The sequence below is a fragment of the Passer domesticus genome, chromosome 11, assembly GCF_036417665.1.
Source record: "Passer domesticus isolate bPasDom1 chromosome 11, bPasDom1.hap1, whole genome shotgun sequence".
NCBI classification, from domain to species: domain Eukaryota; kingdom Metazoa; phylum Chordata; class Aves; order Passeriformes; family Passeridae; genus Passer; species Passer domesticus.
The window spans coordinates 8,516,624-8,533,600 of record NC_087484.1 but is presented as its reverse complement, the minus strand read 5'-3'; the positions used below and the strand labels follow the sequence as shown (position 1 = coordinate 8,533,600).

General features: G+C 52.6%; 1 protein-coding gene across 12 annotated transcripts in view; it reads left to right on the top strand.

Annotated features, from left to right (window-relative positions):
- Positions 1 to 16,839, top strand: part of DVL3 (dishevelled segment polarity protein 3) — a 33,374-nt gene extending 16,535 nt beyond the window's left edge. The window contains exons 2-17 of one of the 12 annotated variants that reach the window (XM_064385464.1): positions 4,662 to 4,731; positions 8,122 to 8,243; positions 8,634 to 8,740; positions 9,314 to 9,449; positions 9,709 to 9,802; positions 10,183 to 10,252; positions 10,545 to 10,684; positions 10,882 to 10,958; positions 11,465 to 11,532; positions 11,894 to 11,944; positions 12,066 to 12,143; positions 12,967 to 13,098; positions 13,328 to 13,495; positions 14,101 to 14,313; positions 14,582 to 14,980; positions 15,437 to 16,839. In XM_064385464.1, the coding sequence (XP_064241534.1) occupies positions 4,662 to 4,731; positions 8,122 to 8,243; positions 8,634 to 8,740; positions 9,314 to 9,449; positions 9,709 to 9,802; positions 10,183 to 10,252; positions 10,545 to 10,684; positions 10,882 to 10,958; positions 11,465 to 11,532; positions 11,894 to 11,944; positions 12,066 to 12,143; positions 12,967 to 13,098; positions 13,328 to 13,495; positions 14,101 to 14,313; positions 14,582 to 14,980; positions 15,437 to 15,468 (1,957 nt within the window). In that variant the 3' untranslated portion in view covers positions 15,469 to 16,839. Of the gene's footprint in view, positions 1 to 4,661; positions 4,732 to 8,121; positions 8,244 to 8,633; positions 8,741 to 9,313; positions 9,450 to 9,708; positions 9,803 to 10,182; positions 10,253 to 10,544; positions 10,685 to 10,881; positions 10,959 to 11,464; positions 11,578 to 11,893; positions 11,945 to 12,065; positions 12,216 to 12,966; positions 13,099 to 13,327; positions 13,496 to 14,100; positions 14,314 to 14,581 lie in introns of all 12 variants that reach the window. The other 11 variants (XM_064385461.1, XM_064385455.1, XM_064385457.1 and 8 more) reach the window with 11 other exon arrangements.
- Positions 16,840 to 16,977: the final 138 nt, after the last annotated feature.

Genomic DNA, 16,977 nt, shown 5'->3' with positions numbered 1-16,977 from the left:
TGCTGCAGAGATATTCCTGCTCGGCATGTGCCTGACTCCAGCACTATCAGTTTTTGCTCTTTAGAGTCTAAATATATAATCCATTGTGCTCTGGCATCTGGGTGATAAATAGTGATAAATAATGTAGTGGTTGGGGAAGGAGGGAGAAAACTGCTCTGGGGTGGAGCTGACCCCTGGGATGTCTGGGGCAGCCGCAGGGTAATAAGAGTGAGGAGGGACCAGCTCTCAGGACAGAGGGAGCTTGTTCTCCATCAGGCATTGCAGCTGAGGCTGAATGGGCGGGTCTTGGGGTTGGTTTCCTCTGTCCCCACTGAAAGTGGAATAGTTGACTTGTGCTGAGCAGTGGTCACCTCGACCCAGTAAATATATCACCCTGTCCCTTCACCCACAGGCAGGGCTCTGTGTCCCTGAGCAGGCAGCATGTAGCACTGAAAATTGGCTCTGCCTGAAGTTCTCTCTAGGAATTGGATGCAGTCCAGGCTGCTGGCGACAGTATGAATGGATGCTAGTGCAGCCAGGGCAGGGTGCATGTGTGTGCACTTGGAAGTGAGAAGACGACAACTGGCCTGCCTTGGAAAGGGCTGGTGTGGGCACCAGAGAGGGTGGGTCCCAAGGGGACTGCCTGTATTTGACATTCATCTGGGCTGCAGGGGCTTTGGGCAGAGGCTGGCACAGAACATGTTGAAGAAGCATTAAGCTATCAGGGTTTTCATCCATCATCACTGCTCCTTCCCTGCTTTTCCTGCTTCTCCATCTGTGCAAGAAGAATTAACACACATCCTGGGGAGTGGATTAGACTGCTCAAACCATGACCTCCTCATCTGTGCCTTCTGGGGATGGGTAGCCTTTGTGCAGTCCCTTTGCTGGCTCTCCAGTTTTGTCAGGGGTTGTGAGTGCCAGCTGCCAGCAAAGGCGGGGTGACGTGCTGCCTTTCACCCGTGGGACAGCCCTTGCTGAGCGTGTGTGACACCGGTGCAACCAGTGGGGCTGGCAGGGTGGAGCAGACCTGCTCCCCAGCTCCAGGCTTCCACACTGTTCATTTGCCTTTGCTGGTGCCTTGTGAGTGTTGGCAAGCCTCGTGTCTTGTTTTTGGGGACAGCTGGGGCAGCTGTTGGCACACCAGGGAGCACAGCCAGGAGCCCAGAGTGCCTGTTTCTCCAAGCCCCAGCGTGCTGTGACTTGATGGCACTCTGGGGCAGTGGGTCACAGCTCCGTGTCCCACCTTTGCATCCTCTTTGATTCCCCATGAGTTGGGGACTGGCTTGGGGACCTTTTAGAGCTGTTGATAGGATTCCACCTCTAAGTAGTGTTAGACACTTATAATCTACTTACTTTTAATACATCATTTCTCTTGGTTTCACATTTTTTACTTTGTTATTTTTCTTTTTTTGTTCGACTTTCCCCCACCCCCATAATTTATTCACTATTTAGTTACCTCATGTTTTAAGCATAATATGTGTCAAGCTACCTTAAATATAAGTTGAAAAGGGGAACATAGTATCACAATCTAGTTGTAATATAACTTTGTATTAAGTAAGAGTGCTTAAAATGTTGTCATTGGATAGAAAAGGAAATGAGCTTGTTAAAGCCTATTTTGGTATTTGATTTATCGAAGATGGTAGTAATTGAATCTTCTGAATTTGCAAGTTGTTTTGATTGCAGATTCTTTGTGGAAAAAGTATTTAGGGGTCCAGTGATATTTAAAATTTAAAAAAATAAACTTTCTCCGAAGAAAACTGATTTTGTTTTTTTACTCCTGGGATAAAAATAAATTTAGTGCTTCTTTCAATGTGAAGGATGATAATGTAGCTGTTTGTGTAATGCAGGGACATGAAATTATGGCAGAACTATAAAGCTTGAAGTGATGTTGAAATATTATGTATGTAATTAAAAAGCAACAGTATCATTTAGCAGGCAGCATGTTTAATGTATTTCACTTTCATCTATTAGAAATCTCTGGCATAGTTTATGATTCTTTCAGATCATTATAAAAAGGCTTAAATTATGTATTTCTTTAGAAATAAGCAAACTGGTGGGAATATGTCTGCTGGAAATACAGTACAGCAGGAACAGTCTGGGAGGTTGCTGGAGTGTGTGGAAGAACTTCCTGATACAGAGGGTGAGGGAGCCAGCTGGGGAAGGCACGCACTGGACTTGTTGTTTGTGAACAGAGAAGAGCTGGGGGTGATGTGATGGCTGGAGGCCGCCTTGTGCAACCAACCACAACATGGTAAGAGTTTTTAATTCTCAGAGAAGTGAGGAGGAGGATCAGCAGAACTGCCACCCTGAACTTGCAGAGGGCAGACTTTGGCCTGATTAGGAACTTGGTTGACAGAGTCCCTTGAGAGGCAGTCCTGAAGGGTGAAGGAGCCCAAGAAGGCTCATATTCTTCAGGACGGAAATCTAAAAGATGCAGGAGCAGGCTGTCCCTATGTGCTTGAAAGACAAGCCAGTGGGGAAGAAGAATAGCTTGGCTGAGCAGGGAACTTTGGCTCAAACTCAGAAAAAATTAAAATATTTTACCTTTGGAAGAAGGGGGAGGCAACTCAGGAGTGCTACAAGGATGTTGTGAGGTTTTGCAGGAAGAGCTAGAAGGGCCAAAGCCCAAGTGGAACTTGTCTGGCTACTCCTGTTAAAGACAATTAAAATATTTTTACAAATAATGTCAGCAACAAAAGGAGGGCTAAGGAGAATGTCAGTCCTTTATTGGATGTGGGGGAAACAGTGACAAAAGGTGAGGAAAAGGCTGGGGTACTTAATGTCTTCTTTGCCTCAAATAATAGCAAGGTCAGCTGCTCTCAGGCTGCCCGGCCCTCTGAACTGGGAGACAAGGACAGGGAGCAGAATGAAGGCTATGTAATCCAGGAGGAAATGGTCAGCAACCTGCTTAAACACAAAAGTCTATGGGGTCAGATGGGATCCACCCAAAGATACTGGGGGAGCTGGTGAAAGTGCTTACTGAGTCACTCTGTCATTTACCAGCAGTCCTGGTCAACCAGGGAGGTCCCAGGTGACTGGAAATTGGCAAATGTGATTCCATCTACAAGGGAATTACACGCCTGTCAGCCTGACCTCAGTGCCAGGGAAGGTCATGGGGCAGATTATCTTGAGTGCCATCATGGGGCATGTACAGAACAGCCAGGCAATCAGACCCAGCTGACATGGGTTTTGGAAAGGCAGGTCCTACTTGACCAGCCTGATCTCCTGTGACAGTGTGGCAGAGTTAGTGGATGAAGGAAAGGCTGTGGTTGTTATCTACCTGGGCTTTAGTAAAGCCTTTGGCACTATTTCCCACAGCATTCTCCTGGAGAAACTGGCTGCTCGTGGCTTGGACAAGTGTGCTGTTCCCTGTGTAGAAAACGGGCTGGTTGGGCTCAGGAGGTTGTCAGGAGTGGAGCTGCGTCCATTGGCTGCTCACAGTGGTGTTCCCCAGGGCTCAGTACTGGGGCAGTCCTGTTTAATATCTTTATCAATGATCTGGTCATGAGGATTGAGGGCACACTCAGTTCACAGATGACTAAGTTGGGTGGGAGTGTTGATGTGCTGGAGGGGAGGATGGCTCTGCAGTGAGATCTGGCCAGTCTGGATTGACGGGCCAAGGCCAGTTGTGTGAGGTTTGACAAAGCCGAGTGCTCGGTCCTGCACCTGGGTCACAACCCCTCACAGCTCTGCAGGGTGGGGGAAGGCAGCCTGGAAAGCTGCCTTTCCTGGTGGGAAAGGACCTGTGGGTGCTGGTTGACAGTGACTGAACATGAGGCAGCATGTGCTCAGGTGGCCAAGAAAGTCAATGGCTTTGTGGCTTGTGTCAGCAGTAGTGTGGACAGCAGGACCAGGGCAGTGACTGTCCCTTGTACTTGGGACTGGTGAGGTCACACCTTGAACCCTGTGCTCAGTTTTGTGCCCCTCCCTACAAAGACACTGAGGTGCTGGAGCATGTCCAGAAAAGGGAACAGAACTGGGAAAGGGTCTGGAGCACAAGACCTGTGAGGAACAGTTGAGGGAGCTGGTGGTATTTAGTCAGGAGAAAAGGACACTCAGGGTGGGTCTTATCACTGTCTACAATTCCCTGAAAGGAGGAGTATCCAGGTGGGGATTGGTCTCTTCTTACAAATAGGAAGCACCAGGACAAAAGGAAATTGCCTCAAGTTGTGCCAGAGGAGGTTTAGATTGGACATTAGGAACATTTCTTCACCAAAAAGGTCAAGCACTGAAACAGGCTACCCAGGGGAATGGTAGAGTCATCATCCCTGAAGGTATTTAAAAGTTGTGTAGATGTGGCACTTGGGGACATGGTTTGGTGGTGGCCTTGGCAGTGCTTGGGTAATGGTTGGACTTGATGATCTTAAAGGTCTTTTCCAGCCTAAACAGTTCAGTGTTTCTATGATATGCACCTGAATTTTACTGATTAAAATGTGATCTGGGGTATGAAGCAGCTGTATGCACATAGAAAGGCTATTCTGTCTTTGGCCCCTCTTCAGGCTGGCAGTCATGGCTGTGGGCATAGGAGCCTGCAGCCTAGCAGCAGGAGAGAGCTGCCAGTCCTCTCCTGCTCCATCCCCAAGCCTGGGCTGCCTGGTGTTGTATGCAAATACCCATCTGTGAGTCTCATTTTCCTCTAAAGTCCTGAATCCAGCTCTGACTGCCTTCTCTCCCCTCTGCAGGGTGGTGAAAGAAGAGATCTCGGATGACAATGCCAAGCTTCCCTGCTTCAACGGCCGGGTGGTGTCGTGGGTAAGCAAGCCCCTTGCTTCGGTGTCTCTCAGCCTGTTTGTGCCCTCTCTGAAAAACAACGTTTGGATGTGGAGTGCCCAGTGAGGCACAGGGGCTGCTCAGTACTGTTGGTGTGCTGGCTGCTCACGAAGCCGATGAGCTGGATCCCCACACTGCAGTCCCTCAGCTGGAGAGGGGGCTCTGTGATGCTGGGCACATCTCCCCCGTGCCAGGGAAGATGTGGGATACTTCTTTGAAGAGCTCATGGTGACTGATGCCTAGCAGAGATCATGGCCATGGCCTGTCCACAGCATAACCCCTCTGCCCCTATGGCAGGGTCAGCTTCCTAAGGAAAGTCCCTCTCCAATGACTGGTGCAAAGGGCTTAAGTGACTTTAGTGCTGGTGAAGCGGACTGGATTTAACTGCCCTGAAGACTAAAGGTACTGCCTGGGCAGCTGCAGGATGAGCTTTTCCCTCAGTACCATGCCATGCACATGCTTGCTCCCTGTTTGCATGCTTGCCTCTGTCCCCACGGGGACTCTCTGTTAGTGGGGGGAGAGTCTCCACAGCACATCATCCATATTTCCCTCTGCTGAGCTGCAGTTTGTGCTGATGAGGGTGTGTGGATCTACACCAAGACTCAAGTGCCTTTTTCCAGAGGCCTCTGAACAGTAAAAATCTTTAGCAAATCAAGCTCAGTCACACCTAATTCTGCTTCTATCCCTGCACCAAACAGTGACAGGGCAGGCAGGTACCCCCCTGCCGACCCAGCTGCTGCTGGAATTCCAACCAGGGGAGCAGGGTGCAGGCTGGAGCAGGAGGAAAGCTGTGCTGGGCTCTTGCACAAAGAGCCGGGGCCTGGTGCCTGCCGTCCTCCCTCTAGCGGTTATCCAGGCCCTTCGGAAAACTGCAGTGTCCGGCTCTTGGCCACCACACCTTCCTCTGCATCCATCCCACTGCTGCTGCATCTGCCCCAAGATGTCCCACCACCCCGCCCCTTCCAGCTGCTTTTTGCTTTCACCTGCCCTATGGGGAGTCCCATAGTCTCTAAATCTATTCCAGTGCTCCTTTTTTATCTAGTGTGCTTTTCCTGGTGATCCATGTGTCCATGTAGCTGCTGGCTTTCCTTGCAGGAGCTCTTTGGTTGTTCAGTGTGTGAGTGGCACAGATCTGGTGTGGGTCTGTCTGGTGTGACCACCATGCTGCTGCTCTGCTGGGCTGGATCCTTACAGGGAACTTGTGCCCCAAGTGAGCATCACTCCCAGCTCTTGTGCATGAAGGATGATGGCAGTCCCAGAGGCCTTTGTGCACCTGATGATGCCTTTTTCTACCTCTGCTGAGACTCTCCTAGTCCATGGGTGTTTGGGGGCTGAGAGGGGAGCACTTGCTTTGCTGCTTCCAACAGACAGGCTGGGATGATGCTATTTTAGGAACTCAGTACTAATTTTAGCAACAGGGAAAGACAGGGGCTTGAATCCAAGTGAGTATTTCCTGACAGTGTAAGAGGCAGGAAAAGTGCAGGATCGTTATCAAAACCTTCCTGGGAGGAAATCCCAGCCTTGGGAGTGTTAGAGGAAGATAGCATCAATCCTGCCTGCTTGGGAACACCCTCTCAACTCTCCTCACTGCTGTTTGACAGCTGCCTGTGGCTAGTTCCCTCTGTCCAGTTCTATTTGCTTTATGTTGTCTTGAGATTTTCAAGCAGAAACTATTATAAGACCTTTCCCTAGGCAATGCTGGCCACTTTCAGCATCTTTTCTAACCTCTGCTCCCGGGCAGTGGCTACCAGAATAGGGATGTATCCTGGGAAGACAGGTCACCAGGAAGGTGCCAGGAGCAGAGCCAGGCATGTGCCTAGGGCTTGCTGGAGGGAGAGAAGCTGACCTGAGTGTGAGATGAGCTGGTTAGACAGTGGTGAGAGCAGGAGCCATTGGGCTTGTCCTGGGGCTTGTGGGACAGGCTCTGCAGCTTTTGACACCTGAGGCTGCTCTCTGCCCTGTCTGCTGCCTTGGCTCTGGCTTTTTCAAGGCTGCCCTGTCTTCCTTGCCTCAGCTACATCCCTCTCTTTGTCTCCAATATCTCTGGCAGTAGACCTCTCATCTGCTATACTAATGATGATCTGTGGGGTCCATACCCCCCTTTTGAGGGTTTCCCCAGTTCCTGAAGGTGGGCAGGGCACAGCTCTTTGATCAGTGATGCTGGGAAGCACTCAAGACCTGTATAAATGGGCTGTGCTTCTATTGTCTGAGTTGGCCTCTGCTCTTGGCTCCACACAGATGTGGTTCCCTCACCAACAAGCAGTAGTACTGCTTCTGAATTTACACTGGATACTATGGTTTGGACAGCAGCTATCAGCTTTTTTCCAGCCTATGTTTCATGTTTTGTCTGTCCTGAGCAGTAGTGGGTATCCCTCACCTCTGATAGATCCTTTCTGGGCCCTGTCACCTCTGCTCTGGAGGTCCTGAATGCTTCTGTCAATGAAGAAGCTTTTTGTTGCTTTCTTGCTTGACCCTATTGGGATTAGCCCAGTTTATTACAGCTCAAAAGTACAGGAGAGTGCAAATCTGGACAGGGAGCAATACTGGGGAGCAGCTCATTTGGGCTATTCTTTGTTTTATTCCACTGAGGAGCCCATGGCCCCTGGGAGAGTCTCCAGCTCATTCCCTGAGCCCTGAAGTCGATGGTTTATTACAGAGCCAGAATGGTGGTGTGTTGGTGTGCCTGGGCTGCCCCACAGCATGGCTGGCATAAAGAGGCTCTAGGGTTTAACCCTGTCTTGAATTTCTGCACTGGGGAATCCATTGAACATCCCAGAGATTGGCTGAAGGTTGTGCTCAAGCCAATAAGCTGAGCACAGCCTGAAAGGTTGTGAAGTACATATGGAAGCCAGAAAAGGAGCCTGTTTCAAAAGTTTATTTCAAAGCCAGCCTTGGCCCTGAGATCTGTTACCTCCAGCTTCTGAGGGTTGTGAAGGTGAAAGTCCTGCTGGGTCCCACAGCTTGAAGGCAGAAGTGTAGAGACTGCTAGAGCTGAGGAAGGGAATGACTGTAACTGCCTTTCCCAGTGTGAGAACTGGAGGAATCCAGTCCCTGCTGCAAGATGTGTGCTAAGGATTACCTGAGTGTGTGGTATGGGTGTGCAGGTGATGTCAGAGTGTCCAAGCACAGCTGTCACCCACCTGGGCTTCACTGCTGGGTCAGGAATTCCTGAGCCACAAATAGCCAGTGTCTGGGAAGGTTTTGGAGGGAAAATGCTGCTACATGCTTGGCCTGTTCCATACCTGCTTCTGGGCATCTGCTGTTTTCAACTGCCAGAAATGAGATCCTGGGCCAGGCAGGCTTTTGGCCAGCTCCTTTGGCCACTCTTATAAATGTTTTCTCAGTTTCCTTTCCTGTCTCTCATCCCTCCAGCTGGTGTCTGCAGAGGGTTCCCATTCAGATGCTGGCTCAGTCTGTGCTGATAACCAGACAGAGCTGCCGCCCTCCATGGAGCGCACAGGAGGAATTGGAGACTCCAGACCCCCCTCTTTCCAGTAAGTTACATGGACATCTGCTCTGGTTTCCAAGGGCCACAGGGTGCATTTGCTGTAATCCAGACCAGTATCCCAGACCAGGCTGGGACACTCTTACCCAAATTGTCAGGGATGACAGCCAGCAAGAGGGGAGGAGAGTGGGGATGGGAGCCAATTTGAAGTGGAGCTGCTTTATTGAACAAACAAGGGCATGCTGAAAATAACGCAGGGAAAGAGCCAGCACAGCATCCCCCGGCCTTTGCCCTGCACTTGTAGATGTGCTGTGGTTGTTCCTGTCCCTCAAGAAGGAGACAACTGATGGCTGGAACCTTGTGTTGGTCAGGACAGTGGTAGAGAGAGCCCCAAGTGGTTCCCTGTTGAACATATTTGTTTGCTTTTATCTCATCACAGCCCTAACACTGGGGGGAGTCGTGAAAACTTGGACAATGAGACAGAGACAGACTCAGTGGTGTCATCACAGAGGGAACGACCTCGTCGGACAGATGGGCCTGAGCATGGTGAGTGTTGATAACATGGTGAGAGCTCTGGAAGGGCATGGCTGGGGCATGGTGGCAGCACCAGCTTCAGACTTGGGACAGCTTTCTCTGCTCTGCAGAACCCCAGCTCAAAAGGGCTATTCTATAGCTTTTAGAAGGGCCATAGCCTCACATTGGAGGTGGGAGCTAGCACCTGTGTTACATCAGAGCTTGGTGTTGAACCCTTTGGAGTCAAGGGGGTTACCTCCTGTAAAAGCCCCAAGAGCAGGAGACAGTTGTGCCTCTGTCTTCTTAGCTGAGAACCAGAGTGAGCTTTAGCCTTGCCACTTGTGCTGCTTCTTGCTCTACCAAGGAAACAGCTGCAAGTCTTCCACAAGCTTAGCAGCGTTGTTCCTACTGGCCCATCAGCCTCTTCCCATCCTGTAGTGATAGAAGAGGTATCCCCTAGGAGATGGATCTGATCCCAGGGTAGACTGGGAGTTATCTGCCACTAGATGGATTGACTGATGGCCAGATTTATTCTGAGGGGGTTGCTATGAGCCCTGCATAGGGGAAGGGTTTGTCTCAAGCCCACTGACTCTTGTCTTTTCACAGCACCCAGGGTGAATGGGACAGTGAAGGGAGAGCGGCGCCGAGACCTGGGTGGGTACGAGAGCTCCTCCACACTCATGAGCAGCGAGCTGGAGACCACCAGCTTCTTTGATTCAGATGAAGATGACTCCACCAGCAGGTAGGAGGGCTTGGGTCTTGGGGAAACACTAATTTCTCCCTAGCTCTCAGAACAGAGAGATGCCTTTGCAGGGCACAGTAGTCCTAGGCTCAGACCTGCTTCCATCTCACCCAGCAGACCCCTCTGCCACTGTCTGTCTGTCCCCCATGCATGTTCTCCCCTCTGCCCCTGCAGTTCTCTATTCCCTGTGCCATTTCCATGGCTCTCTTGCTACCACCACTATGGCAGCAGAAGAGCTGACCCTTGCTTTTGCCTGCAGGTTTAGCAGTTCAACAGAGCAAAGCAGTGCTTCCCGTCTAATGAGGAGGCACAAGCGACGCCGGAGGAAACAGAAGGCTCCACGCATTGAGCGGGTACCCAGGGAGGGGCTGGGTGTCCTGGGGAGGGCAGTGCAGGTCAGGGTGAGCTCACAGGGATTCAGCTGGTTTTGCTGTGGGCATGGCTTTGGACAAGTGTCCAAGTGCTGAGACTTTCAAAAGTGCTGTGAACCTTTTCCAAGCCAATGTAGCTTCATGAGCTGGGACCACAGGCCTTGTCCTGGCTGTGGAGAGGTCATAAGGACCATGGCTGTTTTCTGGCTCTGCAAAGCTCCCAGCATAAGACTGGAGTTGTGGGTGGTGACTGTGGTGCCACAAGGAGGGCAGGAAGGAAAGGACAAGTGGAGGAAGCTAGGGTTGGGTTGGGAATGTTACTTAGGCACAGGAGGACATCTCATGTTTTGCTTACGTTGCAGTCCTCGTCCTTCAGCAGCATCACAGACTCCACCATGTCCCTGAACATCATCACAGTCACGCTGAACATGGGTGAGTGGGAGGTGTGCATGGAGCCTGCAGTCCTTCCAGAGCAAGACTGGGTTGTGGAGAGGGAACTGGGGAGGGGGCAAAGAGAACGCATGGGGGAGGAGTGAGGAGGTGGATTCTGTAGGAGATTGGCTTCTCTTGTAGAAATTGTCTCTCAAGAGTTTGTGTGTCCCAGGACATCTCTCTGGGACAGGGGTGCAAATCACCACCATTAGGATGTGGTTTTACTGAGGTTAGGTCTGCTTGTGCTTGATGCTTTGGGGTGACTTACATCTTTCTCTTTCCATCCCTGCAGAGAAATACAACTTTCTGGGCATTTCTATTGTGGGACAGAGCAATGAGCGTGGGGATGGAGGCATTTACATTGGCTCTATCATGAAGGGAGGCGCTGTGGCAGCTGATGGCAGGATTGAGCCAGGAGACATGCTCTTGCAGGTACTTCACACCCACATATCTCCATCTTTGGGCCTGGGAAAGCAGTAAGAAAAGACCCAGAAGCCTCCCTGAGAACTTTGGCAGGCTAAACCCAGGAAGTCACGCTTGGAAGAGGGAAGCTGAGTCACTGCTGAGCTGAGTGGAGAGCTCAGCCTCTGGTCACATCTCTGGGACTCACCTCTTTGTGTTGTTTGTAGGTAAATGACATCAACTTTGAGAACATGAGCAATGACGATGCCGTGCGGGTGCTGCGGGAGATCGTGCACAAGCCGGGGTGAGTACTTGGGTTGTTCCTTCCATCCAGGGACATCTGCACAGTTTGTGCTTGGAGTGTGTGAGTCGTATCTTCCAGCCACCTCTGCCAGTGCCTCTGCAGAAGCTCAGAACTCAGCATTTTGGTGTTGCTTTGGTTCCTAGGTTTTCATGTCCAATGCAAGAATTGCAGCCAATGGAATTGCAGCGAATTGGGGTCCCTTTTTTTGTGGGGATGCCATGTTGCTGCTCATTGCAGGGAAATTGGATTAGATGACCTTTAAAGATCCTTTCCAAAACAAACTTTGCTGTGATTCTCTGATTTTATTTGGGTCATCAGCAACCCTCAGCAGGGTCACATCATTTTGTTCATGTCAGTAGGGGAAACCCATAGCTGGAGGGGAACAAAGTCACTATACTAGCAGCTTCTCCCTGTCTCCCAGGAGAGAGCTGGCACACAGCATCCACTCATCATGCAGAGGTTTGTGTTACTGTGCTCTGGTTCTAACTCTCACCTTTTTGTTGCAGGCCCATCACCCTGACAGTGGCCAAGTGCTGGGACCCCAGTCCGCGTGGCTGCTTCTCGTTACCCAGGAGTAAGTGGATAGCTGACCCACCCTTAGCGCTGGTGCCCAGCTCATGTGAGAGCCCTGCCTTAAGCACTTACTTGGTTGTTGTCTTGTTCCTCCCCTGTGTGTGTGACTCCATGGGGCACTGAATTGGGGTTTGATGGGGTTTCAGCTCTCCTTTTAGGAGGCTGATATATTCTATTCCTAAACCAAAATGCCCATAAGCCCAGCCCTTCTTCCCACATCACGCTGGGGACGCGTTTCACTGGGGCAGGGAGGTCACTTGCTCGGGGCGCCAGAGGAAAGAGAAACCCCCCCTTTAAGCCATAGGGGGATCTCTCCCTCTGCACCTCTCCTGCTGACCCTCCCTCTCTTCTTTCTCTCCCAGTTGCTCCCCAGCGGATCTGGGCTGGGCCAGACTCTCCATGCTCCGATCCGGGTGAGTCCCGGCAAATACTGGGGATGGAATGGGCTGTGCTGTGTCCCTGTCCCTCCCCAGAGGTTGTTTTGATGAGGTGATAATTTCTTACAACTAGTGACTGACTCTTTCTTCATTGCAGGTGAGCCCATCCGGCCCATCGACCCGGCAGCCTGGGTGTCTCACACGGCAGCGATGACTGGCACCTACCCAGCGTACGGTATGAGTCCATCCATGAGCACAATCACTTCCACCAGCTCCTCCATCACCAGCTCCATCCCAGAGACCGAACGTAAGTCCTTGTGCCTCCGTGCTGCACCCGCTGCACGGCCTCCTCACCTTCACTATGCTGTGAGGGGACCAATACATCTGCCTGGGGACAGCTGGGGTGGGCCAGGTCTGCCCTGCGAAGGGACTGGGAGGGAGGCAGCTCTCTCTGGGCTGGCACTTTGGTCAGTGGGAGTTCTGCCTGGGAGAATTAATATCATGTTTTTAAGCCTTCTGTGTGAGGAGAGTAGAGGAGCCTGGCTGCAATCAGGAGCTGTGGCAGGTGTAGAGGAAGACTGACTAAGGATTGGCTGCTGGGAATGTGGAGCCAGAGGGATTCAGCACATCCCTGGAGCAGCTGAGAGCTCCTCCCAGACAGCAGATAGAGTAGGACAGAGGAGGCAGCTGAGAGCAAAGAGCCTCGTGGTGGGGCAGGGTCCTGCTGAGCACAGGCCTCTTGGTTGCTTTCTGAAGGTTTGGGGTGATGTGGTATATAAAGCCCTGAAGCAAGGGTCTGGAGAGCTTGGGTGAGGCAACAAGCCAAGAGTTTGTTGTAAGTTTGTGACTCTTGCCTGGGCTTTGCCCAAGAGGAAACTGCTGACATGTGAAGGATAACATGGGATGGCTGGAAGGGGGGTTACACAGCATGTACCCCGAGGCTGTCTGCGATGTATTGTTCCCTGGCCCATTCCTCCCGTGTGTGATGCTTCCATGTGGCCCTCTTGTCTCTTCTGTCCTCTCTCACCTCTGCCTACCTTCCTTCATCCACAACACAGGCCTCGATGACTTTCACCTGTCCATCCACAGTGACATGGCCACCATTGTCAAAGCCATGGCCTCACCAGAGTCAGGCCTCGAGGTGCGTGACCGCATGTGGCTGAAGATCACCATCCCCAATGCCTTCATTGGTAAGAGACTGTGCTGCCAGCAGCAGAGGCAGGGACTGGGGGATGGGTGGCTTCTTTTCAGGCAGATGTCCAAGGGAGCATCTTTGTTACCATAAACAAACTGCTGACTAGGCAAGAGTCAGAAATGGAACCTTTTGACCCACTTTGTCTTTGCTCCAGTGTGGCTCGCTGCCTCAAGGGCTGCTGTCTTCCTCTCTCTTGCCAAATTTAACTCTGTATTTGGTGGCAGGTTCGGATGTGGTAGATTGGCTCTATCACCATGTGGAGGGCTTTACAGACCGCCGTGAATCCCGCAAATATGCCAGCAACCTGCTGAAGGCTGGCTACATCCGACACACCGTGAACAAGATCACCTTCTCGGAGCAGTGCTATTACATCTTCGGGGACCTCTGTGGAAGTATGGCTCTTGGTGTGGCTGGGAGGGAGAGGATGGAGGGGTAGTGGTCCTGCAGAGCCCTGCTGACAGCATGGGGACACACCTACAGCCATTGCCATCAGGCTGGGCCCCTTGTTCTGCAGACTCTGTTAAAGGAGTGATGGAGAATATCCCAGCTCCCTTGTCCTGCTGCTGAGGTAGTGAAGTTGGAAGCAGCATTGAGAGTCACCTACTATGTGATCTTTTCTCCTGGACAGTCTTAGCTGAGTCTTAGTCTTTACTGACTGTCTCCAGGCTCTCAATTTGTTGTTGGCAAGGGGTTGGTGCTCAGGGTTGGCTGCTCAGATAAGATGGGGGAAGGAATTGGCAGAGTGAGCTGTAGCTCTGATGTGGTCCTTTCCCACCAAGCTGGTCTCTGTATTAGAGTGGCAGCTTGGACTCCCACAGCCTGGCAGTTGTTCAGCCAGGAAGCACAAATGGTGGCAGTGACTAACAGAGAGAGTGCCAACTTCTTGTGTCTCCTTGCATATCCTGTCCTTGTCCATCAGCAAGAATGGACAGAAAGCTGCTTCACCACATGGTTGTTTTTCTGCTTGGATTAACCCCTGTTCTCTGCTTTCTTGCAGACATGGCTAATCTGTCACTTCATGATCATGACGGCTCCAGCGGCGCCTCTGATCAGGACACTTTGGCTCCGCTCCCTCACCCAGGAGCTGCACCCTGGCCTATGGCCTTCCCATATCAGTATCCACCGCCTCATCCATACAACCCCCATCCCGGCTTCCCTGACCCAGGCTACAGCTACGGAGGGGGCAGTGCAGGCAGTCAGCACAGTGAAGGTGAGTGAAAAGGACTAAAATATGCCTGTAGGTGGGCAGATATCCTGTTCAGTACAGGGCAGCAGCAGGACTCTGTGGGGGAAGCCAGGGTAGAAGCCATCTCGGAGGGGTTGTGGGACTCGCTGCTGAAGGGAGACTGAGAGCACAGACCGTGCTGGGGCCTGGCTGTGCCGGAGCGTGCTGCAGTTCTCCCTTGGCTAGAGGAGATCCATCCGTTCTTCCCGACTTGCCCAAGCTGGTGCCTAACCTTGCCTCTCGTGCTTCGCAGGGAGCCGGAGCAGCGGTTCCAATCGCAGTGGCAGCGAGAGGAGGAAGGAGAGAGAGAAGACCGGGGAGTCGAAGTCAGGCGGCAGCGGGAGCGAGTCGGACCACACCACGAGGAGCAGCATGCGGCGCGAGCGCGCGGCCAGCGAGCGCTCGGTGCCGGCCAGCCAGCACAGCCAGCGCAGCCAGCACTCCCTGGCTCACAGCATCCGCAGCCACCACAGCCAGCAGTCGTACGGGCCGCCCGGCCTCCCCCCTCTCTTCAGCCCCCCCATGTTGCTGATGCCTCCACCGCCGTCAGCCATGGGCCCCCCCGGGGCGCCGCCGGGCCGTGACCTGGCCTCTGTGCCCCCCGAACTGACGGCCAGTAGACAGTCCTTCCGAATGGCCATGGGCAACCCCAGTGAGTTCTTTGTGGATGTAATGTGAAGCGCCCGTCCCCTGTCTGTCTGCTGTCCCTCCTTCCCCCTTCTATCCCTGTTGTTTGTTTCCTAGGACCAGCCCTGGCTTCACCCCTTGTTTTTTTGGGGTTTTTTTTTGTTTCTTTTTTTTTTTGTCTTGATAACGAAAAGAAAAAAAAAGGGAAAAAAAATAATAAATGGAACTAAACCTTGATTCTAATCCCTCCTCGAGCGGGGTGGACAGGCCTGGCAGGCCTGCTGGGTGCTGTCAGCCCCTCCTGCCCCCAGACTTGTGTATTTCCGATGGTAATTCCCTCCTGCCATCCTCTCTAACCCCATTAATCCGCATCCGTCCCAGCACCCTGTGCTGCTTGCCCGTGTGTCACTGCTGCCTCAGTCCTTTCACCCTAAACATCTCTTCTTTCTTTTCACCCTTTTGTGTTTCTTCTATCAAGCAGCAAAGAATTACGGGGTGTTTGACTTTCTCTGAGCCTGCCGCCCGCGGGGGGGAGAGCTGGAGCATGGCGTGGCCCGACAGCAGGACACGGAGCTCCAGGGCGCTGGGCACGCATGGCGCTGAAGATGGCTTCTGTCCTCCCCCTCGCGGAAGATGCCCTGCCCTTCCCACAGCCCTGACAGGGGAGCAGGGACCAGCCTTATATCTGTATTTTAAATCCCATTGTAGCTGCCTTTTGGGCTAATGCATGAATGTTCCAGGGCTTCAGTGCCTCCAGGGAGTGGAGAGATGCTGCCACTTCCCTCTTGCCTCCCTTCTCTTGTCCACATAGTGGGCCAGGTCCAAGCCTGACACTGACCCATGGCAGGACCCTCCTTCACCTTGGCCAGGTCTCAGGGCTGGGGCTGTACCTCAGCCCAGAGAGATGGTGATTACCTGTGCACAGTCTTACGTGACTCAGTGCCCTACACCTGCCCTGGGTTCTTTGGGGGGATTTAAGGGCAGAGCTCTGCTCCTTCCATCCTGCTCTTTGCCCTCCTGCCTGCAATGTGCTGCTGCCTGTCCTGTTTGTAAGGGCTGTCCCGTGCCTGGGGCTGGCAGCTGTGGCCTTCTCCCTCCTGCTGTCGCGCTGCTGCTCAGCTGTGTGGTACCTTCAGGGGCCTGGACTAAGTTAGAAGGCGAGGGCGGGGCACAACTGGTTCACTTTCATGCTTTGGACAAACGTGGAGGTCCCCTGTATTTGCCCTCTGAAGGGCCTGAGTCTGTCTTCTCCTCTGCCCAGTGCTGCTGGGAGGGACAAACCTCTGGGACAGCCCCACTCCCTCTGGCCTGTGAGCGGTGCCTGGTGGCAACACGAGCTCTCCAGGGATGAGACTGCAGCCTGAACCATGGCCTCTGGGCTCAGTGTGTGCTGGGACAGTTGAGTCTGTTTGCTCCAGTGCTCCCTGCCTTTCTTCCTTCCACTTCTGGGTACTCTGAGACGTGCCTGGGGCTGGGGCAGCACTTTCCCCTGCCCAGGGCCGAGCACGGTACAGTATGGACATGTCGACCCTGCCGCTGTTGGTGCTGGCGCCCCGGCGCCCTCTCCAGCCACGCCGTGGCTTTCTCCACAAGGATCGCCTCCTCTGGTCTTTCTTGTGTTCACAGTTTTTATACGATGGAGTTGAATTGTATTTTGCTCCCTGGGAGTCTGCATTGCCCCTGCAGCCCCGCTGCCAGCTCTCACACGCCATCAGTTCATCTCCCTGACTCCCTAAAGCCTCTCCTTCCCTCAGCCCGCTGGAGTCAGACTGTCCCCGGTAGCCTCCCTGGCCACTGCGCACCCTTTGCCCTGCCCTGTCCACTGGGTTTTATAAAAACAACACCAATCTCCTTGTTTTTATTTATAAACATAGTTTTATTGGACTCCTGCCTCGTGTCGTTCATTTATTCTTTTCCCCCCCAGCCTCCTCCATCCTCCTGCCTTTCGCTGTAAAGGGAGATCCCAGCAGGGTGAGGGCACCCTGTGCCAGCTGTGTTTTCCCGGGATGCCGAGGGTGGCTG